At 37.4% G+C, this 22,445-nt stretch overlaps 2 protein-coding genes across 2 annotated transcripts; one reads left to right on the top strand and one right to left on the bottom strand.

The window, feature by feature from the left end:
- The first annotated feature begins 8,587 nt into the window (after window positions 1-8,587).
- LOC145169145 (protein MICRORCHIDIA 7-like) lies at window positions 8,588-11,948 on the top strand. The gene is made up of 16 exons (XM_079087711.1): window positions 8,588-8,657; window positions 8,748-8,782; window positions 8,870-8,951; window positions 9,117-9,209; window positions 9,286-9,370; window positions 9,489-9,564; window positions 9,732-9,860; window positions 9,937-10,035; window positions 10,137-10,238; window positions 10,330-10,500; window positions 10,609-10,704; window positions 10,781-10,944; window positions 11,035-11,307; window positions 11,378-11,465; window positions 11,547-11,669; window positions 11,748-11,948. Exons 1-16 carry the CDS (start codon window positions 8,588-8,590, stop codon window positions 11,820-11,822), a joined length of 1,761 nt encoding a protein of 586 aa, XP_078943837.1. The 3' UTR covers window positions 11,823-11,948.
- An 89-nt stretch (window positions 11,949-12,037) lies between these two features.
- LOC145169146 (uncharacterized) lies at window positions 12,038-13,297 on the bottom strand. Its single transcript, XM_079087712.1, has 2 exons — window positions 13,075-13,297; window positions 12,038-12,985 (listed from the first exon to the last, which is right to left on the bottom strand). Exons 1-2 carry the CDS (start codon window positions 13,235-13,237, stop codon window positions 12,174-12,176), a joined length of 975 nt encoding a protein of 324 aa, XP_078943838.1. The 5' UTR covers window positions 13,238-13,297; the 3' UTR covers window positions 12,038-12,173.
- Between the last annotated feature and the right edge of the window lie 9,148 nt (window positions 13,298-22,445).

The following is a 22,445-nucleotide window of genomic DNA, read 5'->3' as shown; positions in this document are numbered from 1 at the left end:
GTTTGATTAGATTAAGTCCCTAATTAACACCCAAAATGAAAAATTAGGGCTAGGACCCAACAACGTTATTTACACATTAGAAAAGGGATGCCGTAATCCAATATGCAAATAATTTGGAGGTAAGTGAATGCATTGAGAATTCCTAGATTTCTTTGAGATTCATTGAACCTTTCAATGGCATGTTTAAATCTCGATATGCCCCTCTCGTTTGTGACTGGGATGCCGAGGATCACAAAGTGGGAGTGAATAACCAAGCAAATGTACATGGTGCCCTCACTGTTACAGTTACCTATTCAATGTGCTGGTTAACCACACACGCTCCATTGAACTATAACGAACGATGAGTCATCCTTTGTCACCTTTGCTTAGAACCCAATTAATGTGCCGGTTAACCACACGCGCTCCATTAATGTCTTAGCGAGGGTACAAAGTGTAATTTCATGGGATTGCATCAATTCACTTTTCCTAAAGTAACTAAGATTGGGAATTTTATAAAACATGTTTAGTTACTTTATATTGATTCATTATACTTATTAATGAGAGGAGGTTTGCCCTATCCTACCCGTTCGGCTAACGACCCTCCACCAGTCAAGCAAGCGGTGGGTGTGAATGTACACCCATTAAGCGCCATTTTATAGGCAGCAACCTTATACCCACCTTATAGACCGGCTTCGTGAATGAGGCCTACTAACGGTAAGACTAGCATTGTAAATCATATATATATATATATATATATATATATATATATATATATATATTAAGCTTGTAATAATATAATAGTATAGGGTTGAATTTTAAACTTGTCAAATTCTAGGGATTGAAATTTAAAATTATCCAAATTAAACTTTTAATCACAAAATTTAAAATTTCAAAGCTTGAGGACAAGTCTTGAACTTTTTCAAAGCATAAGGATCAAATAGCAAATAATATAAATCATCTAATTAGATTATCTCAATTTAATGTTACTTGCAAAACAATTTACCAATTCAATTCAAATAATCAACAATTATCATATAAGGAAATTATTATTCAACTAATTGGTAATTATCTTTTGTTAGGTCAAGAATATACTCATATATATGATTAAAATCGGATTTTAATGACCCAAAATAGTTAAGGCAAGTATCCTCAAGTAAAACAGCAAGAAATCCCGAAACTTCCTCCTTCTGACGCTCGAACTCGCCGAGTACCTCTATGGACTCGCCGAGTTGGAGCTACTCGCCGAGTCCACAGTGGAACTCGCCGAGTACAGCAGTCAGAATCACAAAATCGAATTTTTCAAGCAACAAGCAATCAACCAATGCATCAATTCAATAGAAATCAATCAAAGCTCTGATACCACTGATGGGTTTGAGCCATAAGAACTTTCCTATGTGCACATGCAAACCCTAATTGCTTGGATCTAGGTTTCTCTAATTGAACATGCATTGAATCCAAGACTTGCAATACTAGATCTAAGGTAATATATTGAATCTAATCATATGAAATCAGATCTGAAAGAATACCTTGAATTACTTGCTTGATACTTCTTCTTCTTGGAGCTTAGAGTCACAATTGTCACTCCTCTAATGGCTTACAAACACCAACTAGCAAGAAGATGATCTTGAGAGAGAGGAGGGATAGAAATCGGCCCTAGGGTTCCTTGGCTTGCAAGAGTGTCGATTTCTCCACCCCAAGGGTTCTATTTATACTATGAGCTATTAGGGTTTCTCCTTTAACCCTAATTGAATGACTTAGGCCCTAAGCAATCCAAGATCCTTCTAGATACAAGGCTTGGACGAATTTAAGGTTCCCACACCCTAAATTTCGTCCACCCCAATATCCATAAGGATACATAGCCCAAAATACAACTATCACACATTTGACAGTTTATGCCCTTTATTCAATTAACCTCTTTAAGTCACCAAATTAATTCTCAATTAATATATGACTTATATTAATCAAATAATATTATTATTCCTTAAATATATATTATTCTCATAATATATTAATAATATATCTTCTCTCTTAACAAATCATCCTGTCAAGTTGCTATGGTGAAGGCAACCCAAAAGGACCATGCATAACCGGGTCAAGTACTTACCAAATATAGTTACAGCCTTAGACACTAATCCAACAGTACCTCTAAGGGTCCGCGTCCATGTCAAGTGCATGAGTACGCGCAGCGTACTCTTGAGTACGCCCAGCGTACTCATTTGCTACAACTTTTCACTCAAGGGCTAACTTTGACAATTTGACAAAAGAGAAGGGTTAAATAGCTGTACCTGAATTTCGGGATGTTACATGATTCACAAGGAAAGTCCTTGATCCTTGTTAGGATCTCCAACACAAAACCTTGGGAGGTGATAATGATCAACTGCCTTGTTTAATTTTATGGATTGAAAAACAAGTTACAGAAATGAGATTGAAAGTACGAGTACAAGTGTATCAGTGAGTCTAAGTTGCCAAAAAATTATGCTCGTTGAGTGAATGTTACAAATGTATATCTAGCCTAGGTCGGATAACTCAAAGTTCGATATTCCCGGGATCCTGTTGAACTAGTATTTACACATCGCCTTGACTTGGTATTTCTGGGTCTTAAGCCTGATTGAAATGATTCTTCAGAGTTGATGAGTCCTTTGTTGACTAATTCTACACACGTGAAGAATAAATAAGAAATATATACGTTAATTTTGTTAGGAAAAAATAATAACGGTGATGGTTAGGATCCTGATGTATGTTTCTGGATCCTGAGACTCCTTTAAGATCCAGAATCCTATATAGGTTTGAGGATCTTGACCCTAGCAATTGCCCCCCAAATTATACCTACAAAATAATTGAATTAATTTCAAGTATTTAAAGTGTATAATAATTAAACTGGAATAAAGAAATTGAAATTCAAACTCTAACGGATAGAATTTTATCCATTCAATTAGGCATGATTATCCGTCAAATCAATTCCCTCTCCTCTGTGATCCCTAATAAATAGGTTATAGGGGTTATCGATCATCCTTTACTTCTCTCAGCTTTCCTTCGAGTGTTTATCAGTCGCCTCAAGGTAAATCTATTGTCTTATTTTCTCTTATTTTTCTTGTTTTCTATTCATCGAGTACGGGCAAAAAGATCCTCCGTTCTCGTGCCAGTATCCTCGGTCCTTCTAAGGATGATTTCGTAGATCAAAAACTCCTGAATTACGAGGATACCTGGTCTTTTTATAATGACGATATCGTATCTTTGAAAGAAAATGGGGCTTTCCCCGTCGGCACCATCTTGAAGTCTTTCGATGTTAAGGTCCAACCAGATTTTCTCTCTCCCACTTGGGTCTGCTTCCTCGAATACCCTTTCTCCTTGGGCCTGAAAAACCCTTTTTATGGCTTCATCTCTGAGTTCTTTGAAGTCATTAAAATCTCCTACATTCAGACCATGCCTGTGATATGGAGGATTCTTTTCTGGATTGATCGGCTGAATCAGTCCATGGATCTTAAGATTAGTTTATCTGAGCTGGCTTACATCTATGATATCTCAACCTTTGGGTCTTCTTGATTATTGTTTAAAGTTAAACCCAATAGAGCACATCTTGTTCTGAAAACCAAACATAATGATGATTCTTAGAAACAAAGGGTTTTTCTTTATGAGACGAGATTCTATTCCCAACAACGATCTCCTACCAACAAACTGGGTTAATAAGGTTAGGATTTGATTTGTTCGGGATCCGAGATTCACAGTCTTCTTATTTTGTGTGATTTTTTTTGCAGACATTAAGCTCGAAGAACTTGCCCCCGCCAATGAGGAAACCAAAGAGAAAATCAAGAATCTCCTTGCCTTGCCTTAAATCAAAAGAACCTTGAAATTTGAGCCATCCAGCTTGCAAGAAAGTTCATCTACTACCTTCCCGATGTCTACTGGTAAGGGTCCTCAATTTACGTACTTGATCATCAGGATCTCGAACTTATGAGGATCCTATGTGATTATTAGGACCCAAGGCTACTCGTTCTGGTGCTCGTTTTGCCCTCTCCGACCTTGAAGAGGCTATATCAGTCGGTCAGCTTGTGATTAAGAAGGAAAAGCCTTCTTCTTCCCATCCTCCAAAGAGGGTAGTGATCGACTTATTTGTGAAGACTTCTGGATCGAAGAAGAGGAAGGCTTCTAAGATCTCGGACCTTAGTTTGGAGGGTCTAGGGGCCGAGGAAGCCATGAAGAAGCTAATCTCTGTCTCGCAAGCTGTAAGTATTTCTAAATTATCTTTTATCTTTTATGCTTGATGTTTAGTTTATTGAAAGCATTCTTTCTTAGGTCGTGGATCATGTTTCTCGATCCATTGGGGATGTAAAGTTGAGGGCTGAAGAGGTTGAACGCGCCCTGAAGGAATAGGAGAAGGTTTGGAAGGCGACCAATGAAGATCTTCTGAAGAGGGTGGAGAAGTTAAGCAAGGAGAAAGTAGAGAGCGAAGAAGAGCATGCCTTCGCAATTGAGGAGGTAATCGTTGAGGTGAAGAGTAGTGCTGTTGAAGCCGTCTGGGAGGCAAAGATCAAGATAGCAGAGGATGTGGAGAATGCGGGATCCTGGAACGTGGATGGATGACGTGAAGCCCTATCCAAGTAAACTGGAAAGCACGTTAATGTTAGTCAGGATCCCACAGAGAAGAAAGGAGAAGAAAAAGAGAAGAAAGAGGGAGAGAAGGAAACATATGAGACCCCAGCTGGAGGGGATCAAATCTTGAATTAGGTTTGATTAGTTTATTTAAAAAACAGTTTTAATAATCGGTTTGTAAGAAAATTTTATTTTTCTTTTTTTTCCGGTTTGGTGGGCAACCCTTTTTAATTTTCATGCCTTGCTTTTACTATCTCTTTGCATGGTTGATTTGGTTGTAGAAATAGGATTAAAGTAGTTTTTTTCCTAAGGGTTATCAGATGATTAGGATCCTAAAGAGTTTATGTAACGTCCCAAAATTTAAGACTAAAAATTTCAATTTTTATAATAATAAAACCACCGTCCAAAACATTTTCATAAAACCGTAACGAAATTAGAGTATGTCAAAATCATCCAAATACATCAGAGTCAAATAAAATGCGGAACAATGTGGTGTGTGCAATGCGATCATCCCGAGCTCTTCCCCTTCGATCTAGAAGTACCTGGAACATAAACTGAAACCGTAAGCACAAAGCTTAGTGAGTTCCCCAAAATACCGCATACCGTACATATCTGCCAGCTCAAGGCTATGCTAGGTCTATTTCACCCCCAAGTCTATTTCAACTCATGCGTCGGCCCAAGCCGTATCGGGTATATTTCACCCCCAGGTATATTTCACCCCCAAGTCTGTTTCAACTCACATGTCAGCACAAGGCTGTACCGGGTCTATTTCACCCCCAGGTCTATTTCACCCCACATACATATAACAAACAGGCACACATGCATATAACACATACATCAGGAGCCACAATGACTAAAATCATATAACATATCCTAGTGTCCTATAGTATAGTGAACAAACTCACCTCAGTCCGCTGACAGTCAAAAAAATGATCGGGCTGCTGAACCGAAAATCCCCACTAATCACAAGTAAAGAAACCCTAATTAGAAATTAAGTCAATAATCAAATCCGTGAGTCCAAACCTTAAATACTGTCTTTAAGGGAAAAAGTGACTTATTGTTTCCCTTATTGGGCCTAACCCATCAAGGCCCAAATGCTACTAGCCATGAAGCCCAAAAGATAATCTATGTCCAAAATGGGCCTAAGCTCCAAATAGCAAAAGATTACGGCCCAATAAGGTCCCAAAGTTCCTAAGTCCCACACATAGCCCGAAACAAATATAAGTTGTCATAGAAAATATGTATGAACTTATTTTTTTATACAAAAACAAGTTATCCATATTCTCCAAAAACTAAGATTTCCAAAAATCAAAAAATCTAACCAAACTTGCAAGGTGGCTCTGATATCAATTGTTGGGTCTTACTTCAAAAATAGTTTCATAAACTTGAAAAATATGGAAACGGAAGACGTAAAATTTTGAACATAACATAACATTTTATACCAACCAAGGATCTCCTTACAAGTTATAGAAAGATAAAATACCAACCATAGAAATGATGAAGAAATAACAACCTTTGTTGTTCTTTGGATCCTCTTGAGAGGCTTGACAGTTGATGAAGAAGATGAAACCTTTGAGACACCAAAAATGACTCAACTTGATGCAGATGCTAGTCAAAAACTCTTGAACCCTTAAACTTTAAGTTCGTAACCAATATGAACTTAAAGAGGGCATGTAAAATGAAGTAATCTCCAAGTCTTCAAAACAAAACTAGAGAGAATGAGGGAAGAGGAACGACTTTTGGCCATTTGCATCTAAAGGAAAAGATGAGTGCATGACACATATCTTATATGCATAAAGTGAATTTATGGACCATAAGTCCTTAACACTTTAAGACAATAATGTCTCCTAAAGCTTACTTGTCTCCCATGCACCTTAAGACATGCCATACTTTCCTTTAAAATAATCAAAAGCCCATAACATGCTTCCTAGAAGCATGTTTCGGATTTAAATATAAAAGAAGTCAAACTTTTATAAAAAAACTCATAAGCCTTTTATAAGTTATAAAGTTTGCTTTTTGGCTAAAAGACAAAAGTCTTTCTAGTCCAAAATAATGTACATGACTTATAAATCATACCATATGATATATTATGTTACTTGCTAATAAAAATTATTATTTTCATGAAATAAATAATTTCCAATTTAATTATAAGAGTTTTATTGACTATTATTAAAATCAAGTTCTATTAAATAATCAATTATATCAAGTTGTTGTTAGTGTGACTCATTAGTATCATATGTTAACTAGCAATATCACTTTAATATGATTCTTGAGCATAATAGACATTTCAGTTTTCGTATCCTGTGAATCACTCTGATTTGATGATGTTTTGTTAAATCTTGGTTTTATGGGAGATATATGTATTAACGATTATTAATCCAAAAAAAAAAATTATGTCACGTTTTTCGGGTCGTTACATTATGATTTCAGGTACTTTCGGTTCGAAAGGGAAGGGTCCGGCTTGATCGTAGCACATCCACCCATGTTTCCACAACCATATGATTTGAGGATTGTACTCTGATAACTGTTTTTATTCTGAAATACTTTTGAATGATTGGAAAAAGGATAATTGGTGTTTCTGGTTCAATTAAAAATGAAATTTTTACTTTATAATTTTTGGGAAGTTACAAACACATTGTCTTCTTTATTTTATGTTATGTATACAACACAATTATAGATATTATTTTAGGACATGAAAGATAATTGCGTAGATTTGTCATCGTACATTGCTAATATGGGAACAAATGAAAGAAATTTTCTACAGCAAAGTAAAATCAATCTATTGTTAGCATTGCATTATCTACAAAAAAGAAAAATAAAAATAAACAACTTGATATAACGATAATCAGAAAGATTTGTCATAATATAATGTTATAATTGGAACAAATGAAAGTATGATGCCATAAAAAAATCAATATATTTTTTTTAAATCAGTTATACGTGTCCATCGGACGGATATAACACTAGTTGTATAAAGACATTGGTTATCTTAAGCATGAGCATGAGCACACCGGTACTTATTAGGGGTTAATATGAACCAAATATATCTACAAGGGAGCAAATTGAAAAAAAGTAGACAATCACAATATAGTTGGCGGTTGCCAAATATACTCGGGATTCTTTGTGCACGTAAGCAACAGTTTCGATCGATTTCGCTCCCTATATATAACCCTTGATCTCCCGCTTTTTTTGCGCATCAAACACAACTCGGAGGCAAGCCGAAGAAACCCTCTTCTTCACTTTCCGCGTCCGCCCTCTTTTTTTCTGTGTTTGTGCGTGCGAATCTTGAAGGGTCAAGTAAATTTAGCCATGGAAGTGAAGATGATTCCTGAATCCACTGCAGTCGGAGACGGAATGCGAACAGTTTCGACGAATATGGGAGCGATCGACGTTCTGGATTCTAATCTGAGTTTCGATTGTTATCATGGTGCTGACGTTATGGACCAGAATAACGGGAGGCCGAGTAAAAAACCGAAAATCGAAGAACAAGTAGTTGAATATGCATTGCCTGTAGGGTTTCTTGATCCTATTAATCCCGACGAACGCTCGTTGGTCTCTGTGCCGCAAACGCAATCCATCTTAGAATACCAAAACACTGATGATCATAATCTCAAGGCTATCGTTTCATCTATGAGCAAACAGTTTTGGAAGGCAGGGGATTATGAGGTTTCTGTTAACAATAGAGAATCCGTATCACACCCTGGTAATCGATTTGCTTCAGGATTATTAATCTTTCTTATTTTTCATATGTGAAAAAAAGTAGTAACAGAGAAGAAATATTTTGACGGGCATGGCTCAAAATCATAGTGTTGCATCAGTTTGTTTTGTTATGCATCTGATGAACCCTTGATTCTTCTTTAGTTGATAGTTCTTGAAGAAGATTGTGAAGTTATTGTAGCCCTAGGCATTCACTAGAGTAATTTAATGGGTTTCTTTTTTAATTTTTTCTTTTGTAAGTAGTTGTTAAAAATTAAACCTTGTTCATGCTGACAAAGATGTAATTTGTACAGCAGCTGGTATGGATCACGTGAGGGTTCATCCCAGATTTTTGCATTCAAATGCTACCAGCCACAAGTGGGCACTAGGAGGTAATTAATTACTAGTTTTATTGACGAATATTGTATAATGCATGGTTCTAAAACTTCAATGTAAACTGATGTTTGATTTTTATATTTTAGCTTTTGCTGAGCTTCTTGACAATTCTTTAGACGAGGTATATAAGATTATAAACTCTTTCTTGCGCTGCAATTTAGTTTCTGCAAATCCTCTGATTTTATTTTTTTCTCTTTGACATGCTCAGGTGCGCACTGGAGCTACTTATGTTAATGTAGATGTGCTGAATAATGAAAAAGACATTGGTAGCAAGATGTTACTGATCGAAGGTACATCACTGCTTCTGGAGTTATCATTCATACATAGCTTCGAGTTGAAGATATCAACAGATTGAAATTGTGATATATAATCTTTGTTTAGATATTTATATATGTATTTTGTTTGTTTTTCTTTTTTAACTAAAGAGGTGTTAATTGCTTGATTTTTGAGGGCAGATAATGGTGGTGGAATGACTCCTGATAAATTGCGTGGATGCATGTCTCTTGGCTACTCTGTGAAAAGCAAGTTGGCCAACACTATTGGTCAATGTGAGTGTAGATTTATGTTTTTCTGCAATTCAATATGTTCACATAAACATATAATCAACAATTTAATTTGTTTTAGATGGGAATGGTTTCAAGACAAGTACAATGAGGCTTGGAGCAGATGTTTTAGTATTTACTCGTTGCCCAGGACAGGAGGGTAGAAGGTATAGAATTTGTTGATGGACGTTTATTGTTGTATTCTTTTTATTTTTATTATGAGGAGTTCCTTATCATCATTGGTAAGATCGAAACTAACTTGGTTTGACTGTTGTTTTTTGTTAGCCCAACTCAAAGTATCGGAATGCTATCATACACATTTTTAATGGAAACTGGAAAGGAAGATATTGTGGTTCCAATGGTACGTACAACCCTAGTTTTGTTTCTATATATCCATGCAATAGTTATAGATGTATATAACACATGAATCAAGCTCCTTGTAATATATATATATATATATATATATATATATATATATATATATATATATATATATATATATATATATATATATTATTGTGTTTTTAGATTGACTTTGAAAAGAGAGGAGATGACTGGGGAATGATGGTGCGATTCACACCTGAGGATTGGAAAAGAAACATGGAGACACTGGTCCAGTGGTCTCCATACACGACTGAAGATGCTCTCTTACAGCAGGTAATCATGTTATTGTTATTTTGTTTTAGAAATGTAAGCAGAGTCAATACTAAATCTTTTTCTGTTTCACTTGTAGTTTGATTTCATCAACACTCAAGGCACACGCATCATTATATACAACATTTGGGAGGACGAAGAAGGACAATTAGAGCTTGATTTTGACACTGATCTACACGTATGTATATGTTTATGTTTGTATATATAATTAGGTGTGTTTTTTCTTCTTCTTGGTTTCTCTTTTAACCTAAATGAGCTACTCCTTTCTTGAATTGACAGGACATCCAAATCAGAGGGGTCAATCGAGATCCCAAGAAGATTGAGATGGCGAAACAGTATCCCAACTCTCGCCACTTTTTAACTTACAGGCATTCCTTAAGAGTATAATTTCTCCCACTTACAATCCATTTATCTATATATATATATTTGCATATAATATGTATAATTTATCTTTTTTTTTTTACTTGTCCAGAATTATGCAGCAATTTTATACCTGCGCATTCCAGAGGGCTTTAGAATCATCCTTCGTGGAGAAGATGTAATTCATCATAATATTGTTGATGATATGATGCTAACTCAGATGGTTACGTATAAGCCAACACAACCATGTCCTGAATGGACAACCACAAGGAATGATCAAAACGTATCGACCCTAAATCCTTATGTAGTACTATTATTATTATTATTATTATTATTATCTGCATGTTAAAATTAGGAATTTTAATTCTACTCTTGTTTCTCCACCTACCAGATGGTGGCTGTGGTGACTATAGGTTTTGTGAAAGATGCAAAAGACCATATCGATGTTCAAGGGTTCAATGTTTATCACAAGAACCGACTCATTAAGGTTTAATTGACTTTCTTCTTATATAAATGATTTGTGTATATATGTTTTCTAATTTTAATTTTAATTTGTGTGACAGCCATTTTGGAGGGTTTGGAACGCTGCTGGAAGTGATGGTAGGGGAGTTATAGGCGTATTAGAAGCTGATTTTGTTGAGCCAGCTCATGATAAACAGGGGTTTGAACGCACAACTGTACTTTCAAGACTTGAGAATCGATTGGTTGTCATACAAAAGAAATACTGGTTTTTTTCTTCTCTTCATTTATTATTTTTCCTCACACACACATACCCACCAAATTTAATCTGCCAACAAAATTTGACTCTTTTGTTTAGGTCTACGAATTGTCAAGAAATTGGGTATGCTAAACGTTGCAAGAGCAGTTCAGATACAAAATGTAGACCTTCAATGGAAGATAAACCGGATGTTCAAAGTGATGAGTTGAGGCCCATCAGAAAAGTTGAAGCATCAACATCTGATGAATCAGAGTTTCCAGAAATCATTACAAGTAGATTACCAAAAATTAAATGTAAAGAATCAAAAGCAGCTATGAATGGAGACGACACCATAGCCAAGTTGAAGGAAGAGAATCTGCAACTCAAGAAGAGGTTTGTTTTTTATTTGGCAAGGAGAATTTCACCATTTACTTATGTTTGTTGGTATGTAATTGTTTTGCAGACTAGAGACAAGCGAGGGTGTAATGCTCAATGATTTGTTGTTGGATCTGCAATCTGAGAAAGACAAGACTATTTCTCTTGAAAATCAAGTAAGTAAATTCTCTTTTTTGAAATATGTTTGTATAAAAATATGAATGTCAATGGTGGTTGGTTGGTTGGTTGATGGACAGATTGTGAAATTACAAGAAAAGATTCAAGTGCTGGATCAAGAACAAATAAACCTTATTGACATATTTTCTGAAGAAAGAAACAGACGGGAAGCCCTGGAAGAGACTTTGAGGAATAAGTTGAAGGTATTCCTTATTGTTTAACGAACCAATTTATAATGTCCTCAGCATCAGCTATAAATTCTTGTTTCTTGTTTCTTGTAGGAGGCCAATGACACCATTGAAGAGTTACATAGGAACATAAAAGTGCCCAAGAGCAATGGAGTCATAATATGCTAGTTTTAATATCAAAATTACAGATCAAACTCTACTAACACTGCTAAGTCCCTAAAGTTTCATCTCTGCATTAATCGCTTCTTAGACTATTAGTTTTCATATTATATCAAAGATGGTTTGGCTTTTGTATTTCTGTCTTCTACTTTTGCGTACATTTATGATTGTTGTTACATTTTTATGTTTGGCGTATATATATGAAGCAAGCATAGACTCCTGAATTATAATCCCAATTGGTTGTAATTATTATAAATGATAAGAAAATACACAGTTTTTTCAACAAAAGAATGTGACCCACCAATTAATAATACATACTAACGAAGCCAATTTTTGCTGTATGTACATACGAGCAACCAACTAGGGTTGCTGGTTTTGAGGGCTGTTGGGAGAAGGGGGGAAACTTGGTATCCATGTTCTTGGATTTCTTAGATCAAATCCAGGTGGTGGTGGTAGTGGTGGCGGAGGAATGAGAAAAGGGTTTCGTGGTATCCAAGTTCTTGGATCACTTGGATTGAATGGTGGTTGTGGTGATGGTGGATTGGGTGAAGGGATGTTCGGTATCCAAGTTCTTGGGTCTCCTAAATTGAACACCGGAGGGAAGTTTGGTGGTGGATATGGCAAAGATGGTGGCTGTGGCGGGAATTGAGTTGGTGGAAATGAAGGAAAAGGCGGCAGTTGTGGGAACGGCGGCAATTGAGGCAGCGGCGGCAGTTGTGGGAACGGCGGCAGTTGCGGGAAGGGAGGGAATTGAGGTAAAGGCCAAGGGAAATAAGGGAGGAAAAACTTTGAGGAGTTGAAAGAATCCGATGATATGATGAGCTTTTGTTGGTAGTTGAGGGCACAAAGGGTGGAGTTGATCTGAGAAGGTCTATAACTGAGTGCACTCACACTATAAACACAAACATTAGTCGACTTTGATTTGACGGTGATCTCTTTGGTGGTTGTGGACACCCCAGGGACATTGCAGCCTGGAACGGAGCTCTTTATTAAAGTGGCTTCACAGAGTGACTGAATGGCCGGTCCTTCCACACAATCAACCCCCTCCACCGATGGTATATCCAATCTGTATACACCGTATCTGTTTGTTGTTCTGTTCACTGAAAAACTAATCTGCTCTTTTGTACTTGGCGCATTACCTTGAAATTTACATTGGACATGAACATCCGCCCCTGTGATTATCTCAACAACATAACACAAAGGGCATAAATTTAAATTTCAAATTCTAGTACTATAACACTATCTATGATTACTGCTTTACCTGGTAAGAAATAGCTGTATCTTGTAAATAAGTTGCTGTAGCAAGCGTCGCAAAACACTGAGCCTGTGACTGTGATGTGGGACTTGGTTGGCTGAACCGCTGCAGAAACCGGCGAAGCAGACAGAGAAACAACAACAAGAAGAAGAAAGAGGATTGGATCCATGGTTGGAATTGGAAATGAAAGAAGCAGAAGCTTCCAAGTATTGTTGTTATGTGGAGGATGCAGGATATGATATATAAGAAAAGAATGATAACATTAAGTGGGGTCACGTATACGTATAATCGAGTCCGTGACTGTGAGTAGTTGTTGTTACTTGTTAGGAATAAGTGTGAATGTGATTTTAGAAGTTTCATCAATCTACTACTACTACAATACAAAGACATGTGAAGTCCCCTTTTTGGCAGATTCAAGAACTCAATTAATTCAATGGAGATGGTTTTTATGTATTGGTGGGTGTTTGGAGTATGTTCATGAGATTCTTTTTATGACTCCCTCCCAATTAAACAAACATCTTCCCAACACCATATTGGTTTATAAATAAAAACATATATTTTAAATATTTCCAGTTAAAGATCCGTACTTCTAAACTCAATATTTTCCTTTTTTAACATCTTAGAATACATATTTTCTTTTACAACGATTCTAGGATCCATCACATCATTTGGTGTTAAAACACATACACATCTATATTCAAACAAATCAAACACATTCATTCCAAAATGGTTTCCAAAAGAGCTTTGACTTTCTTGTACGATATTATGTTTTTCTTCAACTTTCTATGCTAAAAGACCCGATGGTGTGGCAACGGTTTGGCCGCACTTTTGCCATGGTGGCAGCCGGCAGGGGAACACCACGCCCACCCATCGGTTTCCTGCGCGGTTTGGCCGTTTGCGGTAGAATTCTATTGCACGTTCTCTCTCTTCTTTTAATCTACTTTCTCATCTTCCCATGTTTGGTCAAATTCGCAATAATAATAATAATAATAATAATTATTATTATTATTATTATTATACATATAAATAAAACCTCACAACCTTTATTTTATCAAACCTAATCCCAATTCTTCTATTTTTCTATATCTATTTCTCTCAAAATCTGTAACATCTTGATTTCTAGGTATTTTCAATTTGACCCTTGGTTTTTAAATGATTTGCAAAACTAGTCCCTAATGGCAGTTTTGTAATTAGTTGGACAGGCTTGCGTACGCTCGGCGTACGTGGCCAGGGTGCAAACCCTAAATTTTAGGGTTTGGACCCTATTTAAGCATCATTATAGCTACATACCCCTCCTTAACTCCAGCCTCCATTCCTCCTTGACCTCATTTCGAAACCCTAAAGTGTGAGTGCATTTTGAAGCTTGGAGTGTCTTTTTGGTGCCATTTTGCTACTCTTAGTGGTGAAGGAAAAGCTTTGAAGTTGTAGTGTTTCACTTAAGGCCTTGGATCCAACATCTACACTCCCTTGTGCACCTTCTGGAGGTATAAAGCTCCAACCTTGATGAGTATTTCTTTTAGATCTAATTTTAGCTTAAAGTTGGCACCTTTTTGTCCTAAATCTTGATCCTTGCGAGTATGGAGTACTCCAAGACGTTCGAGTTGTCCTTTCAGATGTTGTAGGGTGTGTTAAGTCATAAAAATATGATCTTGGACATTATTTGCTTCCCATGCATGATATAGGTTGTCCTAATGGGTCAAGAAGCTAGGGTTTTTTATGTTAAGGTCTTATTTGCCATGCAAAACCATAAAGTTTGAAACTTTATGGTTAAGAACACCTTTTTGGGTCTAGATCTGGATTTTGGATGAAATTGCTTAAGGATTAAGCACTTAATGGGTTGAGTTGGTGGCAGCCGCGTACGTTGGGCGTACCAGAGGGTACACTACGCGTAAGTGGTCAGCTCTTCATGGGTTGGTCAAACACTCAGTACGCCCCGCGTACGTGTTGAGTACGCATAATGTACTTACCGAGTTGACCAGGTTGACTCGGTTGACTTTTACCTGGATTTTGACCAAGGTTTGACCTAGGGGTATTTTAGGTATTTTGATCTATATTCTGAGTTTTGGTCACTGTATTTGTAAAGGTGACTGGTAGATTTGATTTCGGAGCAACGTGCTATTTCTGCTTTCTCATCTATCTGTGAGGTGAGTTTTCTCACTGTATCCATGGGTCGAAGACACTAATGCCGACGTATTATTCGGTTATATAGAATGATAGCTGCTATGTGATGTATACTTGTTTGTATGATCAGGTTGAAATACACCCCAGGGCGGGGCCCACTATGGTATGTCGGGTTGAAATATACCCCATGGTGGGGCCCACTATGGCATGTTCGGGTTGAAATATACCCCACGATGGGGCCCATATTTGTTTATTGGGTTGAAATATACCCCAGGCGGGGCACATATTCGTATGTATGTTTGGTGTGTGGTACTGTGGGGAACTCACTAAGATTTGTGCTTACAGTTTATGTTTATGGTTTCAGGTACTCTCAATTCGAAAGGGAAGGGCCCGACATGATGACACAACATCCTCCCCTCATGATTTCCGCAAGTTGAATAATTGTACTCTGATGTTTTGAATATTACGATTCGGTGTTGAATTTTGGAACAATTGATGAATGATTTGATAGACTTCCAATGAAAAATTTTATTACTGTTTTTGGGTTGTTTCAAATTGGTATCAGGGCCTTGGTTTGAGGGATTCGTGCACACTTTCGGGTGTGTCAGAACTCAAACTGAGGAAATGATAATCTTTTTAAAGAAAAATGAAATTGAACTTCTAAAAGGATTTTCACTAAGAAAAATGGGTGTGATGCGTGCAATCAGTCGAACTCAAGTAAGTGGTTCCCAAGATTACCCATACCTATGTATTATGAGTAGTATGCTTGATATGAGGATTGCATGCTAGGTTAGGGCTAAGGATACCTTCATGAATGATATGATAGAATTACCTGATATCTGTGATACCTTAAAGCCTAGGCAGGGGCGGACGCAGGATTTTAAAGTAGGGGTTGCACGGGAGTATAAAAAATAAAAGTTTCGAAAATTTTCGAAAAATTTTCCACTGCGGCCGGAAAACTTAGGAGTTGTCGGTGCCACCGTGGACCACCCCTAGGTCCGCCCCTGAGCCTAGGAGGATTGGATGTTATGTATTACTTGGAATTGATATCGGCTCAGTTAATTGCTAAGTGTATGCTTTCAAAGTTGTATATGATTAGGATTATATAGCCCTAAAATGATTGATTTGGCCTAATTTCCTGTTCATTTTTTGGTTGTGGACTTAGGGTAGAATCATCATTTGACAGTCTGTGTGATCATATTTTATGTATAACTTGCATGCATAAGGCAACCAACGGTGTTGATTGAGGTTCTTGGTATTGCGAGCGGTGGGAGTTGAGACTTCCTGGGAGAGCCTCAGATATGTATGTTGTGTAACATAGGGTTGGTATATGGTTTTAGTGTGTTGACTTATAGGAATCAAGATTGCTCTTGAGGAAGGTACAGGTAGGTGTGAAAGGTAGTATTGGGCCTGTACTATTAGAAGCACAAGATCTGTACCTGAGACACGAGTAGATCTGGAAACTCTAAGGAGGCCTGTATAGTGAGGATTTCCTCGAGTTATATATTGATTATTTATATGTTTGTTTTAGTTTGAGTATGGTGATGACTACTCTAGGAGGTTTTGGATCTGGTTCTGGTTCAAGTTCTGGCTCGGGCACGAAACCAATTGATGAGAGGTTGCACGAGTTTATTGCGGCTGAGGTTACTCGCGGTATCTTGGATGCTACTTCTGTGATGTTCGGTACCATCAAGGAGGGGATTATGGAGCTGATGGATTAGAGGCTCAGGTATTTTCCAGTTAAGATTGTTGCGGGTCAGATAGGAGCTCGAACTCCCTTATTCTGGGAGTTCAAGGCTTGTGGAGCTCCTGAGTTCTTTGGGGCTAAGGACCCCATCGCTAGCCGACGCTGGATCGCGGACTTGGAGAATGCTCAGCGGACGGGTTTTTTCCCTGAGTGGGAAATGGTGGGATTTGCATCCTGCCTGCTGAGGGACCGAGTACGAGGCTGGTGGGAGGAGGTTAGTCGAGCTGTAGGGTCAGCGACAGTAACAGCCATGACCTGGGAGGATTTTGTTTTGAGGTTCCAGAGGGAGTTTGCACCAGCTATTGAGGTGCAGCAGCTGGCGAGGGAGTTCCACGAACTTCCCCAGACTACTGAGACTATGACAGATATTACCGCCAAATTCAGGGAGAGGACTTTGTTGGTCCCGCAATACGCTGCAGATGAGGAGATGAAGAAGACGAGGTATCATGACATGTTGAGAGATGATATCAGAGAGTTTGTGAGCTTCTCGGGGTGCAAGACCCTGAATGATATGATCGAGAAGGCACGTGAGCGGGAGATTGAGCTGGAGCTTCGGACAAAGCGCAAGCCAGAGCAGGTGCAGACAGCAGTGGGCCAGGCTAAGAGGCCCAAGACCTCTGATTCCCACACCAGAGGCCAGCAGGGCTGGGGTCGTTGCAGCAAGCCGCACAGTGGGGCTTGTCGAGCGACGGGCCAGGATGTTTCAGTTGTGGTCAGTCGGGCCACATGAGTAGGGACTGCCCTAGGGGTGCTCTAATTTGCTTCCATTGCAATCAAACCGGCCATAAAAAGGCCGATTGTCCGAGACTGTCTGTAGGAGCAGTGGCAGCGCCTACGCCAGCCACCTTAAGGATTACTGATGGCAGCATGGGCAAGGCGGAGGCACCTTTGGTGAAGAGCAAGGCTTTTCAGCTGACCACCGATGAGGCTCGTGCAACACCAGATGTCGTTACGGGTATGTGACTCATTTTTATCTTTTAATGCTTTCCTTATTTATGCTTACGATTATATTGTTGGATTAGGTGTCTAAGCCCATAACTATAATTGGTATGTACTTGACCCGAGAGTAGCATGATCCATTTGGGTTGCATATCACCACGACATGCAATTTAATAGGATTGACTTTTGAGAAGAGGTGATTTATGATTTGTTAATATATTATAAGTTCTAATATATTAATATGAAATCATATGATTTAAATAGTATTGATCAAGAATTAATTTGGAATTAATTTTGTGATCAAAAGAGACTAATTAAATATATGGGGATTGATTTGGTAAATCATTCATTCTTATGGCGTGGGCCAATGATCCATGATTCTTTAGGTTGGGCTAAACCAATGTTACAACCCATGGATGATCCATGGGGGTTTAAACCCATGGAGCCTAAGGAATATGGAAGGTCATGCACATTAGGGTTTACATGGTGTAACCCTAATCTTGCCACAATATATAAGAAGCTCCTTAGCATCCAAAATGGCACACTAGTGATCCTTGGAGTTCCATGAGCCGATTTTGGTGAAAGAAATACTCTCTCAAAAGTCTCCTTTGTTCTAGGTGTGTTGTGATTCCATTTGAGGTGCAACACTTGGGGCACTAAGTTCTTAAAGGCCAAACTAAAGAAGTTCTACAAGCTACAACAAAGAGGTAATTCTATAACTCATTTCTATGTTGATTATGTCAATTATATGCTAGTTGTAGGTTTAATGCTTTGGAAACAATATTGCATGTATAATTAGAGAAAACATAGATCCAAAGCATTTAGGGTTGTATGTGCACCATAGGATGTTGTAGTATACAAAACCCATCAGTGGTATCAGAGCCATGGGTGGTTCTCTATTATATTTGATGCAAAATGTGTTATTTTTCAAAGCTGAAATGCTGTCTGGCTGCCCTACACGACGAGTCCATGCTTGGACTCGACGAGTAGGATGAGTTTTGCCTTGGACTCGTCGAGTCCAATATAGGGCTCGACGAGTTGCCTGTCCAGAAAACAGTTTCTCGAGTTTTTTGGCCTGTTTTGGATTAGAATCATTACCACAAAATGTTTTAGTTCATAAAATTTGATTTTGTTGATATGGTAATGATTATTCTCATCCAAATAAAAGATAATTGTCAAAGTTTCATGATTTGTATTAGTTTATATGATTAGTCTAATTTCTTGAAACTTGTTTGATATGAATTATCTTAACTTATGAGTTTAATTAGATCATAGGCAAATTGTTTGATTTTGTTAGTTGGAATTTTTGATCTAATTGGTTTTGGTGAAATCCATAACTTGTCCTCAAGTTATGGAAAATGAAAGGTGTCTTTTTAAATGTCATCTTAAATTGTTTTAAGTTTTCTATAACTTGTTCTCAAGTTATGGAACTTGAAGAGTCTTTTGCATAAATGTTTTTATGAACTCCATAACTTGTCCTCAAGTTATGGAATGTCAAGAGTCTTTTCATAAAACCTATATTAAACTCATAAGTTATGGATACCAAAAGTTTTTGAATAGTTCAAAATTTGACCTCAAGTTTTGGAATTTGTAAATGCAAAGTCTCACTTTGAAACATTTAGTTCCAAACCCTAGAATTCTAAAAGTTTAAAATTCGACCCTTATACTATTATAATATTATAGGTTTAATATTTATATATATGTGTATAAGAGTAAAGTCAGTCTTACCGTTAGTAGGCCTCATTCACGAAGCCGGTCTATAAGGGGGGTATAAGGTTATTGCCTATAAAATGGCAGTTTAATGGGTGTCCACTCTCACCCACTGCTTCCTTGACTTGTGGAGGGTCGTTAGCCGAACAGGTTTGACAGGACATATAAATTTTCATTAAAAGTATAATGAAATACTAAGTAACTAAACAGTTATAAATTCCCAATCTTAGTTACTTAGGAAAAATGTGAATTTGGTGCTAACCCATGAAATTGCACTTTGCACCTTGTTAAGTCGTTAGTGGAGCGTGCGTGGTTAACCGGCACACTAATCTGGGACTGACAGTGTGTGAAAAAGGGTAGCTTGATGTTAATCATAGATCAATGGAGCGTGTGTGGTTAGCAGGCACATTGATTAGGTGGTTGTAACATAGGGTGTACCAAGCTAATTTGCATGGTTATTCACACCTTGTTTGTGATCCTCGGCATCCCAGTCACAAACTTTAAGGGCACAATCGAGATTTAAACATGCCATTGAAAAGTTCAATTAATCTCAAAGGATCTAGGAATTTCAATCCATTTAAAACTTAATAATCAATTTCGTTTTTCATGGTGGAAATTGGTAAATCGTCATTTACCTACCTTCAAATATTTTTCATTCGGATTACGGCATCCCTCTTTTGAATTGTAAAATATTGTGTTGGGTCCTAGCCTTAATATTTCATTTGGGTGTTATATTAAGGACTTAAATCAACTAACTTGAATTTATCTCATTGTAGATGTCTAGTTCAGACAACTATGGTCTTTCCAAATCTTTTGGAACAAGCTTTCCTCATGAAGATGATATTCCACAAGACAATCAAGGTGAAAGATTAATCCTTTCTTTGTGATGTAGTGGAAATTCACTTCCTCCACCTCCTCCAATTATTCTCCCTAACCTACAAGTTCGAAGACTTGAAAAGTTCAAGATCACTCAATCCCTATTGGATAGCAAACACAAGGATGGAAAGTATGTGTGTGCACATGTCTTGGATATGAAGTCACACATTGACAGGCTGAGAATGTTGGATGTTGTGTTCCCAAGGAAGTTGGCTATTGACTGGGTTCTTCAGTCACTTCCCGAGTCATATAGTGAGTTTGTTAAAGACTACTATGTGACAGATCATGACATGACCCTTATTGATCTTATTTGTTGATTGCTGCTGAATCAGCAATGATTTGGCGCAATGGTCAAGCAAATTTGACTGGAAGGTCTACCTCTCAAGCTGACATGGGCAATGACATGGATATCCCAGAAATGATTCCTTCTCCTAAAAGAAAGGAATTGGCCATGATCAAAAGTTTTGATCATAAGGGAAAGGCCAAAATCTGAGATTGTTCCATATGCCATTCCCAATGAACCTGTTTGTTTCTATTGCCAAGGAAAGGGACATTGGAATCGAAACTGCCCTGACTACCTGAGAACTTTAGTCATATTGTATGGTTCTACTTCAGGTAAGTCTACTGTCTAACTCTATTAAGTTCCTAATTGTTGATTCTTAATACATGATGTGACAAGGTTGCATTTTGATGTTTTGTAGGATCATGCAAAAGGAAGGAGGCTTAAAGGAAGAGTGTGCTGAATCTGGTCGTGAAGATGGATTTTAATCGCATGGTTCGATGATCGGATTTTTGAGCTGTTGCTTAAGAGTTATGATAGATTGCTTAGAAATATGTAGTGACATAGTTTTCATTTGTAATTGCATTGTAAGGAAAAGTTTTTCCGCATTTTATAAATAAATAATTTTTTTTATTTTATTATATCTCCTTGCAATGACATTTGTGAAAATTGATGTTTGTATGTTTCTATGTTAGCAATATGAATTTGATTATGTCGTTCGTGGTAGTGTCGAGAATTTACCAAATAAGGAAAGATTCTCATCACCCAAGTTTCAGTTGGATAGAAACTTGGAATCATGCAACTTGTATTGTGTGATGAATGAGAACCTTCATCATTGGGAAATTAAGACTAATTCCTTGTTTACATGTATATGTGAGTCAAGTAAAGGACTAGGGGATGGGGTACACTGGGTGTGCGCTGGTCAGGTCCACCACAAAGAACGATAAGACTATTCGTCATGATTTACTAAAGTTTAGTAAATATGGTTATGCTTACAAGTTTAAGTATAATTCTAAATCATTGGAAAAGTTCAATGAATGGCAGAACGAATAAGGAGAATCAAATTAGGCATAAAGATAAAAGTTTCTCCAATCTGAAAAAATGGGAGAGTACTTTAGTATCGTGTTTTATGATCATCTTAATGATTAGGGAAAACCATATCACATTTGATCCTCTATGGATATCTTAGTGCATTTGTATGGCTAAGAAGAGGAATCGTGAATTGTTGAAATGGTTAAATCAAGAAGATTATTCATACTTCGTTCCAAAAACAATTCTTAGAGTCATACTCCAAGACCGAGCCTAGAGTGACATTAAATTAAGAAGGTTTATAACACTCATCAAATGTAGAGTAACATGTTTCTCACTCTTGTACATTTGAAATTGGTAAGTTGTGATGTCTTCGTAAGGACAAAGACCAACTAAGACCAATTGTGTGAAGTGTCTTTCTTGATAAGAGACCGTACTAACTCTTGAATATTTGTGTGTCAAGTAATGTTCCTTGACAAAGTGAATCTTATATGTCAAGAGGTCAGTGGGAGTCTGAAAGATCTTGAAAGTTTCAAGAACTAATCAAGAATAAACCTATTGTTAAACACTAGCACACGACTTGAGGTTAGTAAACTATCGTGTTGACATATTCTTGTTTCTGTGGCCATTCCAGTTAAAGTTGACTATGCATGTGAGTTCTATGAGTTCTCAATT

The sequence above is a fragment of the Lactuca virosa genome, chromosome 4 (genome assembly GCF_052849685.1).
Source record: "Lactuca virosa cultivar CGN04683 chromosome 4, Lactuca_virosa_CGN04683_v6, whole genome shotgun sequence".
NCBI lineage: Eukaryota > Viridiplantae > Streptophyta > Magnoliopsida > Asterales > Asteraceae > Lactuca > Lactuca virosa.
The sequence above is the reverse complement of the archived record's forward strand: the minus strand, read 5'-3'. Positions and strand labels throughout refer to the sequence as shown.